This window comes from Oncorhynchus tshawytscha, linkage group LG33 (assembly GCF_018296145.1).
Source record: "Oncorhynchus tshawytscha isolate Ot180627B linkage group LG33, Otsh_v2.0, whole genome shotgun sequence".
Classification (NCBI taxonomy): domain Eukaryota; kingdom Metazoa; phylum Chordata; class Actinopteri; order Salmoniformes; family Salmonidae; genus Oncorhynchus; species Oncorhynchus tshawytscha.
This window is the reverse complement of record NC_056461.1, coordinates 33,307,017-33,319,369: the sequence shown is the minus strand read 5'-3', so window position 1 is coordinate 33,319,369 and position 12,353 is coordinate 33,307,017. Positions and strand designations below refer to the sequence as shown.

At 42.8% G+C, this 12,353-nt stretch overlaps 1 protein-coding gene and 1 long non-coding RNA gene across 8 annotated transcripts; both read right to left on the bottom strand.

Annotated features, from left to right (window-relative positions):
- Nucleotides 1-141: 141 nt before the first annotated feature.
- On the bottom strand, nucleotides 142-4,061 carry LOC112231230. Its single transcript, XR_002950430.2, has 3 exons — nucleotides 1,847-4,061; nucleotides 889-1,473; nucleotides 142-711 (listed from the first exon to the last, which is right to left on the bottom strand). It is a non-coding gene; the product is annotated as an uncharacterized LOC112231230 (long non-coding RNA).
- A 354-nt stretch (nucleotides 4,062-4,415) lies between these two features.
- si:ch211-114c12.2 (serine/arginine repetitive matrix protein 1) lies at nucleotides 4,416-11,678 on the bottom strand. 7 transcript variants are annotated; one of them, XM_042310976.1, is made up of 10 exons: nucleotides 11,481-11,678; nucleotides 10,443-10,504; nucleotides 9,500-10,267; nucleotides 8,553-9,200; nucleotides 6,611-6,700; nucleotides 6,122-6,252; nucleotides 5,866-5,971; nucleotides 5,587-5,650; nucleotides 5,273-5,371; nucleotides 4,416-5,083 (listed from the first exon to the last, which is right to left on the bottom strand). In XM_042310976.1, the coding sequence occupies exons 1-10, from the start codon at nucleotides 11,523-11,525 to the stop codon at nucleotides 4,946-4,948; spliced, it is 2,151 nt and encodes a 716-aa protein (XP_042166910.1). In that variant the 5' UTR covers nucleotides 11,526-11,678; the 3' UTR covers nucleotides 4,416-4,945. The 7 variants fall into 7 exon arrangements, with proteins under 7 accessions (XP_042166910.1, XP_024253628.1, XP_042166913.1 ...); XM_024397860.2 differs by having other exon boundaries at nucleotides 9,530-10,267; nucleotides 11,481-11,677; XM_042310979.1 differs by having other exon boundaries at nucleotides 11,477-11,676.
- Nucleotides 11,679-12,353: the final 675 nt, after the last annotated feature.

The following is a 12,353-nucleotide window of genomic DNA, read 5'->3' as shown; positions in this document are numbered from 1 at the left end:
ACTTTTCTCAAATAGACAACAAAGATTGTTCATTATATTAAAAAAAATATTCACTATAGTTTTTCTGTTGTTTCATAAATGATTGATACTATACAGCAAATTCCTGGCTGGATTTCATTGATACTTAATTTTGAGAGAACATTCTAAGAGACAGATTACCACTTGTTCTGGCATTGTTGGTGATGCCATGCTGTTTGAGCCTGCCTGCTCATTTAGACTTGTGCTTCTTCATCTGTGCCACATCCATCTGGGCCACAAGACAACACACAGACATGAGACCCAGAGGTAACATCAAGTAGACACGAGCAAGGTGGTAAATTGGTTAATAAACTAATAACACTGAGAGTTCAGATTCCCCCCTCCCCACTCAGACCACTCCCATACATTCCTAGCTAAATTATTGCTATTTTTGTAAATGTAATGGAAAAATATTATAGTAAGGTACTTAATTGTTACCCAGAAATGATTTCATATTGATATAAAAACAACTGCATTGGGCCTGTAAGTCAGGAAAAGTTAATGTCATAAAATTGATCACTAATACAATGTGGAGGTACACCCCTAATCTCTGTTAGGTACATATTTGATAGAGTGATGTATTCAGTACTTGGATCATATGCAGACGTCTACCGACAGACCCGCAGTACCTGTAATGACAAGCAAATCCTTTTCTCCTCATCCAGCTCATTCATCAGCAGTTGAATCTCTTTGCTAACACATAGAGAAGAGAAATCCTAATCAGTGGCACACTTAGAAAACGCAATACAATACATGACTATAGTTGCACACACAGAAATAACAATACAAAACAATAGTTGCACAAACAGAGATACTTTAACAATAGAATACATTACTGTATTGCACACACTGAGATAAACAAAGACTTACTTGTGCTGGCTCTTCATCAGTTTGACCTCATCCCTTAGGTCCCGGAGCTCTGTCCGCAGCTGCTCGAGGGTCAGTTGGCACTGGGCACCTGGCTCTCTCCTGGGCTTGGGGTCAGAGGTAAGGTGGGGGGGCAGGGTAGCACGCAGGATAGCTGAGAGAGCCCCAGGGATGAGTGTGGAGAAGGGGTGTGGTGCACTGGCACCAGTGGATAATGAGGAGGAGAGCATTGTGGGCCTTGAAGGCCGGTGAAGCTTCTTTTCAACCACATGTCCAACGACACATCACAACAGCACAACTGGTCAAACAAATTCAAGAGGCATGCAGAAGATCCTTTTGGGTGTAAATGTTTTGATGGAACAATATTGATTGAATAAGCAACTCTATAGACCACATTGACATTGGGCAGCATGCATGGTAAGGTGAAAATTGAATTACAGGTAACACTGGGGCATTTGTAGGTGCTGCCAGGCTGCTGATGAGTGATATGACAGAGGAGAGGTCCTCTTTCTCATTCTCTTGCGTCTCACCCACCTGTGTAGGGGCTACCTGTACGTCTTCCTGTATGTCAAGGTTAGACTGAGGAGCCTGAGAGGACACAAGCAAACACAGACAGAGAAACATGAGGATTGAAAGAAGGATTTTGTTATTTTGATTGACATATATCCTGTTACATGTACATGTAGTTATGGTAATATTGTAGTCGTTTGGTCTGTAGTCCTTAATGACTATAGTATATGGAATACTTCAATTTAACACACGCCAAATGTACGTTTGTGTTATCTGCCATCTTGCCAGCTCAAATTAGGTAAATTTAACTCAAGGACAAATGGGACACAAACAGAACACAGTGAGTAGTTGAAAAGTTTCCTCAGAGACAATAAACAACCCCTCTCGCATGCTTCACTACTCCACAATAATAACCAGATAGCCATTGACATCAGTGTACAAATATACATACCAGTGAAAAAATCTGTGACTGAAATCTTTCATCCGCCACACGTGCTGCCAATTGGTTCAGGGTCTCTGTGACTGAAACACTGTGTGACTTAAAATCTTCAATGTCTTGGAGAAATAAAACAAACCAACAGACGCATTAGATAAATTGTTGACTTGATTTGAAGGCATAATTAATGGTGGGGTCATTGAAGCAAAACAACAGGCTGTCAAAAACAGAGTGTCATCCAGTATTACATTGTTTTGTCATTGATGACAGTTTGGAGAATCTAAACCGTCGTAGGTGAGTTCAAAGGAACATAAGAAAGGATTTGAGAATGATGACATGGCTTACCCACGGTAAGGCCAGAGCTATAGTTGCCCATGGAGACACAGAAGAATGCCAACGTGATATGTCGAGCGACAAAATGAAAGTGAGAAAAGAGCTCCAGAAGCTTCGAATTTTTATCTAAAAATGATGACAGAGTGGAGTGAGTTAAGTCAGTAGATAGTCTTTGGGATTTCTCCAACTAAGCACATTAGTCAATCAGAACATAGACATGCACGTGTTCAAGCCTATTTTGAAAAGCGTCAAACTTATCAGATATCAACAGCCAAGAGAATTAATGAATCATTCTTTATCAAGAAAATAAACTAGGTTCAACTGTTGTTTGAAATATAACATGATTGCATACACTATAACCAGAGTGCTGTTTACAGTAGAAGAAATGCCAAGCGTCAGCAGTTACCATTTGTTACAGCCAAGAAAATAGACAGCGACTGATTGACAAAACAGCAATCTTAGCTGGTGTTGTTAGGAGTTCTGCTGTACACACATTGTTTGGCCAGTGTTCCTATCGCAATACAGCTCCATTGATGGTAACTCTACACCATTCACTCCTGGTTCCATTGTAACCTAACATGAATTGTGCTAGTGTGATGAGAGGTGGTCTTGGGCTAAGTTCAGCGCACAGACATGCTTACCACCAATACCATTGGGGCAGTCCCTGATACAACTAGTTTGCAGGGACACAGACTTGGGAGTACTTAAAGGGACAGACTACAGGGCATCGAACACACACATTTATCCAATATCCTCTGAGGGGAGAACAGGGTGCTGAGATCTATACAGCATGCCATGAAAACAAAGTCAGTTCCATCATTTGAGTTTGAATTTGAATGGAAAAAGTCAAGAGGAAGCTGGATTGGATGTTGAATTGGAATAAGAAGCGCAACCAGTTTATCATTAGTTTTTGTATATTATGCAGAGATGAGATATGTGACTCTCAGTCTACCAAAATGAGTCAGATTTTAATTAATATTTAACCATAACCTCTCCTTTGTTATACCATTCTCACTCCAAGTGGAACCAACTCCACCCTTACCAAAAAAAAATGAATTTTTAAACAGCAGTAAAAGTAGTCACTGCAGTCAAATGTGGCACAGTAATACTGCACTGTAACTGCAGTTACACTACAAAATAACTGCAGTAAAAAATATATATATATATTTTGGACACAGTATTTTCAGCATTCTGCAGTTATACTGCACTCTGAAAGCAATCTTTTTTCGTAGAGTAAAAGTGGATGGTGGTCTTGTAACCCTCCTGCTACCTAATGTTACCTTTGTAGCAAACCTGTAAAGAAGTGTATTTGTCCCTTTGTCTCCTTTATTTCAATTCTTACTTTTCTTTACATCTATACCTGTTATTCCCACAAGCTTCCTTCAGCTGTCAAACCTTTGACACTTCTGGGATGCAACCGGTCCAACATAGACAATGGGCCTGATCGGATAGCTGAGCTTCTGCTCTTTTCTGTCCATAAAAACAAATGGTCCCCTGCAGTCCTCTCCTTTTATGGTGACATTGTACAACCAATCACAAGAAAGGACACGGCTAGCCTACACACCGCCAACGGCTCGTCAGACTGGTGATCCCCAAGGAATGTATTTACGGTACACCCGAGAACAGTTGTCTCCACACCTCTCACTTCAGCACATTTCCTTCTATCACACGTTTTTCTATTTGATTCTTTCTCTGTACATTTTTGTCTTTAACATCTGTCAAAGGTTTTGCCTTACCTGCATTTAGACAGGCAGCCCGATTCTATTTAATTTGACCTTAAACTAGGCAAGTCAGTTAAGAACAAATTCTTATTTACAATAACAGCATACCAGGGAACAGTAGGTTAACTGCCTTGTTCAGGTGCAGAACGACAGATTTTGACCTTGTCAGCTCGGGGACTCGATCCAGCAACCTTTCGGTTACTGGCCCAACGCTCTAACCACTAGGCTCTGAAAGAGATCTGATGTAAAGACTTGATTTACATAAAGCATCTACATCATTGTATTCATAAATGAGAATCAGTCTATTGAATTTCCCAGCTATATTCTGATCACTGCTTTTTCCATTAAGCTTCTATTGGAGTAAAGGGAGACCAGTAATAAAGCATCTATTTTACATTAACCTTGACATGATGAAATTGGTGACACGCAATGTGAAATGCAAACTACATCTCCCCAGTCCTTATGAAAACACATCCAATAGATCCAATTCTATTGTGTATCCTACGGCACAACAGACAATTTCACAAAAGGCATGTTGAGCCATTTATTTGCAATATCTTAAACAAAACAATGTACATAGGTTGAAATGAGCAGGACTTGAAGATGGCATCAGTAGTTTTTACAGGTTGAGAATTAGACTGAGCATCATATTCAACAGCCCTTGGGGAATCGTCTTGAAGACTGCTTCTACTTTACAGCAAAAAGTGTTTCTCTAAGCACTGGGGAACAACAAAAAAGTGGTACTGGGAACTATAAAAAAGGTAAAATCTTCATAATTTCATTTACACGATATGAGAGGTGTAACAGTTATGAAATCAAAAAAACAATGTCCATAATAACCAGTCTGGAAGACTAGAAACTGATAGCCTATTCTGTATATTTAAACACATCTTATGCAAACAGAGTCAAAAAATAAACAGTACAACTGTCATTTTCTGATGTACTCCTGACGACAGGGAGAGTTCCATTGGGGGACCATCTCCAGGACAAAGACGCAACCCAAGGCCAAGGGGGAAAGGGTGTGTAACCCTGAACTGTGCCCCTGGTCCCTCTAGTTTGATCACCAGCGGCGATAATTAGACCCTCTGTTGTGGGGTACATGTTGACGCATCGTCGGCATGTTACGGTATTTGGACAGGATGCTCTGGCTCTTCCTGAACACTGGCCTTTGAGAGAAAGGACGTGGCACAAAGCCTCCCTACAGAGGGGGGAAAGAAATTCAACAAAACCGGTCAGAAATGCAGTTTCAGTGACCTACAGCTTCATCCCCGTGATATTACTACCTCCATTTTCAAAAGGCCAAGAGGCACATGAACACAGTCAGTGGGCTAAGACAAGTCCTACTGGCCACAAGTTATAATAGGAGCTGCTCACAAATGCAACATACCATGAGTGGCTTCCTAAAGGGACCAGGCGGTTCAGGGCCTGGTCTTCTCTGAGGAGGACCTGGTTTGCGATTTGGGCTAGTGGGACGGAAGCTCGATCTCTGTGGGACATACGAGTAAAGGATGTGCAAACATGGTGGAATGGAGTTTATCGAGAAATATAATTGCGCAGGGGTTGCCAAAAAGTATGGGAGGCAACATTCGACATATTGTATCCCTGGGCGGCCTACTCATTACAGTAAACACGTTCCCACTCCCAAGACTAAAGCTATGAACACTCAGCTTTCAAAGAACCCAGCCATCAGGAAATTCTCACCTGTGGTCCTGGTTTCCTGAAGGGTCTTTCAGGTCTGTGGTTCTCCTGTGGCACATTCGTTGGCCTAAAATAACAAGTAAAAAGTTAATTATCTGACTAAATAACCTTGAATGAAACTAGTTATTGGTGTGAAGCCACACCCATCGTGTGACACATCATTACCAAATACCCATAACCACTAGGCACCAAGATTTAAACAAATCAAATGGTTCCATGCAACACAATCATAAGTCACTTCACATCAAATGTTTTATATTGATTCTCATATTGGTGGATTACCTTTCCGCATATCTCCGGTCTCTTGGTGAAGGGGAAGGACTGGAGTCATGAATTTTAGAGAAGCGTTCATTCAGCGTAAGTTGTTCATCTGAATTGTAATAGCGCTCTGAAAAGTCAGGAGTTGAGTGAGTAAGAGGTATTCTCATAATGAATCATATTAAATTCACCAAGAGACATTGCATTCCCATTGAGGAGCATCAAACAAACTGTTAGCCAACAGACAAAATGAGACCAAACCAAATCAGGGGCCACTTGCCAGTTTTGTTTTTTGGTGTCCTACTTCTATCCCTTGGGGGGCTGTCCTTTGAGCTTGAGTTAGTCCCAGGTGCCTGCCACTGGGACACAACGACTAGGTCACGAGCCAGCCGTTTGTCTATAGAGGAAGGGCTGGAGCAGGACCAGCCAAGACAGAGAATTACAAGTGATGAGCATCCCATCAGTGGAGCCTGTGAGGCCAGGTTAGGTAAGCAGCGGAGCAGAACATTACTACTACTAGCATCATCTTTAGATGTTGCCCTGTAAGTGAAATTTCCATCAGTCTAAATAATGCCCTGGAAAATGTAAATTATTTTATTCTGTAGAACAAAAACATGTAATCTCAAAAAATGGACTGACATGGAAAGACAAACAGAAAGGAGAGAGTTCTGTTGGAAAAGCTACATTCACATAATTACTCAGGAAAGACCATTGGTCTACATGTGGAATAAATAAAATGATAAAAGCTGCTCATCACTCAGGTACTTACAAAGAGCACGTAATGTCCATGTTTTCTTTACGCTGTATTGTCACTGAACCCCGAATCCACCTGACATCCCAGTAGTGCTGCTCACAAATTCTGAATGAAAATTGACACGCATGAATGGAAAAGTGTTGCCAAAAGCTCTGAGGAACTGGTCTCTTGCTGTCCAGATTTTCACTTGAAGCTGGACTCGAAAGGCTGTCAATTCTCTCCACTTACTATTGAAATAATGATGAAAAAGGGAGATGAGCGTCTAATCTGTTCAGCCAAATGGTCCATCTATCCATGATTTCCCTGTTGATCTTTAGTTCATCCTTACTAGTCTTCGTTAAGGTCAGTCTCAGCTTCCAAATCTAAACTCCTCTTCAAACCCTGGGCATTCAATTTCAATGGGGGATTATCTTGTAATCTTGCATCCTATCTGGTGAAAGTAGTGTGAGGAATTCAGCTCGAGGTGGTCAGTGTACGGTCAGTGTTCCACTTGTACATCTTCAGTCAAAACTTAGTATGCTTGAATAAACAAGCCATACAGAGCAATTGTTGTAAAGCAGCTTGCACTTTGTATGAATGGAATCCATTGTTTGCTTGTGAACATTCCAATTGTTGTACTTGTAAGGCTGCCATCCTCTGCAAAACTTGCGGTGTAAAGATTAGATCCACTGTGTAGTGTAGAGAACTGTAGTCCACTGCATATGTTCTGTATAGACACAGATTTGATGTATTCTTGCATGCAGAAAAAGTCCACTGTTCACTGGCCTAGCCAGATGAAGTTCAGTGTGCTGTTAATGTACAGAGGTGTGGTCCATTATCTCTTCAGTCGTCAAGTTTGCTTCTTGAAGGTCAAATTGTTCATTTGGGGAGTAATTCATATTTTTTTTAGATAGAGTCAACTGCACGTCTGCATTCTGTGTCTAAGAATTAAAAGTAGCATTGTATGATCTATGTATTATTACAGCGTAAGGTCCCAATTGTCTCAGTTGGTAGCACGTGGCACTTGGCCAGGGTTGTGGGTTTAGTTCCCATGGGGGACCAGTATGAAAAAGTATGAGAATTGATGCACTCACTACTGTAAATCACTGGATAGGGGTCTGCCAAATTATTCAAATGTTTTTTTGTTGTTTAAAAAATAAATCATTAATGGCATCGTCCTCTCCTCTTGCCACTTGTCCCGTTGTTGCCAGTGGTAGTATCATGCATTTTCCCCAAAGTTCCTCAAGACATCATCTTCATGGAAGCTGGTGCATATTCATTTGCCATTTGAATGTTATTGCTCAAACGGACAGATTGTGTAACCTAAACCAGTATGACAGCTTCCAGTTTCAGAGCCTTCTATATGGTGATCAACATCAATCTCCTCCTTTCCTATGAGTCATGCATGTTGGTGTGCAACGACTGTGGCATTTCAGCTGATTTAAAGGGAATGTCCTCAGTTCTCTTATTAGCAGTCCTCTTCATGTATGAACTGCTCTTTTGAACTTCTGTTATGTCAGGGGGTTATGTTGTGTCTGGCATCATGAGAATGTTTCTTCAACTTTTCCACTTGGTCAGAGAAGAGCACCTCTAGAAGCTCCTCAGAGCACCTCTAGCTTCAGACCCCAATAGCACCACAGAGGGACAGGCCTCGCAAAACACAGATTTTCTAGTATCTTTTGTATCGAATAGTATCGAATAGGCAGATATTAATTCAACTTTGAATGACTGGCGCCCAGAACAATCCCTTGTGAATTATTTTGTACACTGCCAGCACACTTGAAAGTGCAACCCCAGAGGTCTTTGGATATTTGATTTCAAAACTTAACTGATACAGGACATCACTGTAACTCCATTTCCTCCATCACAGGAAAATGGCTGTAAGTTGGCATTCCCTTCATATTCAGATATCTTTGAAGATTGACCTTCTAAACATCATCACGCCCCTGCTCCCAGAGTGAGAAGGAAGATACCGTACCTGTGTGTGCTCAAGGCTCGCTGAGAGTCCACTTGTTCCTTCTGTGACTCTGAGTCCCTGGAAGACTTGGTTGAATTGGCTTCTTGGTTGGGGGGTGATTGATGGGGCATCGGCCTCTTCCTCAGTGGGCCAGCGTTTGCTTGGAAACGCTCCCTCCGAAGAGCAAACTTGGATGGCACATTTCCCCTGGACGTATGAGGCCCTTCCTCTTCATGGATCTCTGCTCCTTGGGGCTGAGGTGGAGGTACTTTGAGCCTCATCACCGACTCCGCTCTCATTTTACGCCCCTTCAGCAAACGACTCTTGTCCCTGAATGACAAGGGACGGCCGCCAAATCCCCTAGGGGTGTTGAAGTAATGTGGAATCTCTCTGCGAGGGCGCTTTGGGTGACCATGCTCCACATCAGGGCCTGCAGGAGGGATCCCGCGCTCCTGGAACTTCCTCTTGTGTGGTGGCCCACTTGGCCTTGCCTGAGGGCTGTTCTCGTGGAAAGAGGACGACGACCAACCTCCTTTCCATGTGGGGGATCTGTGGGGAGGGTGGTGAGGGCTGCCTTCCTGTGCCCACTCAGCGCTGCGGCGTCCGCTGCCCTCCCGCTCCCTTCCCACCACTCCATGCTGCTGCCTGGGATCTCGCTCAGCAGACCACCTGCACATCCATCACAAACAATACAAAAAATGATTACATTGGAAGATCCATTATCGTGTGAAGTGGGAAACGGAGGTTTAGCTTTCCTTTATGCTGCCCCTTCACCATTATGCCATGATACAGGTAGGAGAGTAAAACCTTCAGAGAGCATATACTTTCCAGTGGCAGGTGACTAGTAGTGTAATAACATCAGATCACTGCATTTTACTGTTTATCAGCATTGTAATACTGAACGATAATTTTGACCTCTGACGCAGAGGACTACGTGAGTTTACACTTTTCCCCTCCATTTATATTACCCAGCCCATACTGTATCTTCACTCCTGTACCTCTCTGGATAAGGACCTCTGCTATGAGAATCCCGTGGCTTTCTCTGGGGGGAGCCAGAGGGCCCACGTTCACCATTGTGTGGTCGGGGAATGGGCCCTGGCCCATTCCAGCGCATCCCCCCGCGACCTGGGCGCTCAAACTGCCTCTCCCTGGGACTATAAGGCGGCCGGACACCCCAGCTCCTGTCCTCTTCGTGAGACGGACTTGGGCGCTTGTGAGGGCCCCTGAAGGAACTGTGGGGGGACTGTGAGGGTTGTGGCCTCCTGTCAGGAGGTTGGTTATGATAATGGCGTGGTGAGGGGGATCTGTAACCTGAGTGGTTTCCATGGATAAGTGCACCCCTCTGGCCCTGGGGCCCTTGTCCAGGAGTATGCGGGGAGGACCTATGCTGAGCTGGGGGGGGACGGTTTGGCCCGGAAGGGGAAGGCCTCCTGTGGCCATGATGGGGCTCCGTTTGGGAGGGGTATGTGTTGAAGGAATCCTGGTTTTGGGACCTCCACTGATTGAAAGGTCGCTCCCTCCGTTCTCCCATCAGTGGGGGCCTCCGTTCTCCCATCAGTGGGGGTCTCCGTTCTCCCATCAGTGGGGGCCTTTTGGCAAAGTGAGCACGTCCTCTGCCTCTGGAATCTCTCCAGCTTGGAGGGACCTTTCCTGAGTGGCCCCGGAATCCTCTCTGACTCCTGGGGTGGGGGCTGTAATTCTCTTCATGTGGCATATTGTAGCCATCAGAGTAGGGCCTGTTGAATAACAAAACAAAGTCTTGAAGAAACTTGAAACACCCACACAATTCATGTTATTTATATCATTAGCCATATCTAGTCTACACAAGTAAAATAGACTAAAATCCAAATTAATTGACATCACCAATCATTAATTAGTATACACTGCCCCTTTTGTTGTAACTGCACATACCTGGGTTTGAACCGAGGAGGTCCGGAGTAAGGTCTGACCATCTTTGGGATACACTGAATAATCTGCAGACAAGAAATAACGTTTTTGCATTGACAGAAGTGCCAGTTAGTGGTAAAAATATGTCTAACTAGCTAGCCGATTTTGCGAAACTATAGCTAGTTAGCTACTGACGTGACACACTCGGATAAATAGTAACTACCTGAACCTTAACGACCCTTGCGGCCATTTTAAAAAGGGCACATGTTAGTCGGTAGCTTGTTAGCTAGCTAACATTAGCTACCCCGGGTTGTCAGAAGTGTCCTAATGTATCTAATTAGCTAGTTACAGCTGTAACGTTATGTAACAGTTGCTATAAAAAGTAGTTAGTCATCTGATAAAAATTTAGATCTACGAGTGTGGGGGGGGGGATGTGGGATGATGTTATGACTAAACGCAGTGTACCAAACAACTTCGACTATAGTAGGCCTTATTATATCAGTAACGTTATATTTTGATATCGTCTCGCAAAACAAGTCCACCTAGCTAACTAAGTCAACTTGGCTCGCGTTAATAAACAAACGTTGCGGTTTACATGATTAAATAGCCATCTGTTATTGAATATAATTTAAGAGGCCAGTGTTACACTGTACGTTCTCGCTAGCTAAACTCCCGAAGCCTGTGTTGGCTAACGTTAACTAGTTACCAGCTAGCGACGTCTCTATAAAGTTGATTTGCATAGCACCACGTAAAACTAGTTGTTTGTAATGGGACATTTTAATCGTAATTTACCTTTCAATTTTGTAACCGACACTAAACGCCTTCGTTCTTCTACAGTCAGATCCGTCGAAACGAAAAACTGTACTAAAGTTAAATGACATAGAAATGTGCAACAACAACAAAAATATTTGGTGGAGGGTGTGCCGCTGCAAATCTTATTATACCCAGTCAAATATTTGTATAACTAACCCTCAGTGCTGCAAACGCTTGAGGCACAGTTAGAACAATGAGACATATTTCACCAGATATGAAGCAATCCGCTTGGCGTTTACACTCACTTACAGAAGATGGAACGAGATGAATTTTGGCCGACGTCCTGCTAATCATCTCATCGATTAAACATCTGATCTCAATACAGATTTCAGTTCCCAAAACTAAAATATGTAACGAACAGAGTGGACTAAGTTTTGTCAAATGTACCCTTTGCCAAAGGAAAAAAACTAATTGAGTTGCATAGGAGTGCAAAGGCGGAGTTAATGCACACGCGCACTTCAGAGTAGGCGTCCCCTAACGGAAATACTCCAATAGAATGTCGCTAAATTGTGATTAGCACTGCCAACCTCCTTGCTTGTTCCGCCCACTCTTACTCACTTGTTCCCATTTGAAACGATGGGTTGTGGTTTATCTTGGTTTAGTTATTAACATCTTTGCGTAAACGGTCACTCAGAAACTTTCTTCTTCTATGGTGTTATGGCGGTCCTATAGAAAAAATATCCATTGTAGTAAAAAAGAGGGAAAGCTGACATCATACAAAATACACACATTAAAAAAAAATCCATTCCATACCTTCTGTTACCTTCCAATTCAAGTCATATTTTATTTTAGGTAACCTTTATTTACCTAGGCAAGTCAGTTCAGAACAAATTCTTATTTATGATGGCCTACCAAAAGGCAAAAGGCCTCCTGCGGGGACAGGGGGTGGGATAACATTTTTAAAAAGATAGGACAAAACACACATCACGACAAAAGAGACACCACAACAGTACATAAAGAGAGACCTATGATAACAACATAGCATGACAGCAACACAGCATGATAGCAACACAATATGACAACAACATGGTAGCAACACAACATGGTATAAACATTATTGGGCACAGACAACAGCCCAAAGGGCAAGAAGGAAGAGACAACAATACATCACATGAAGCAGCC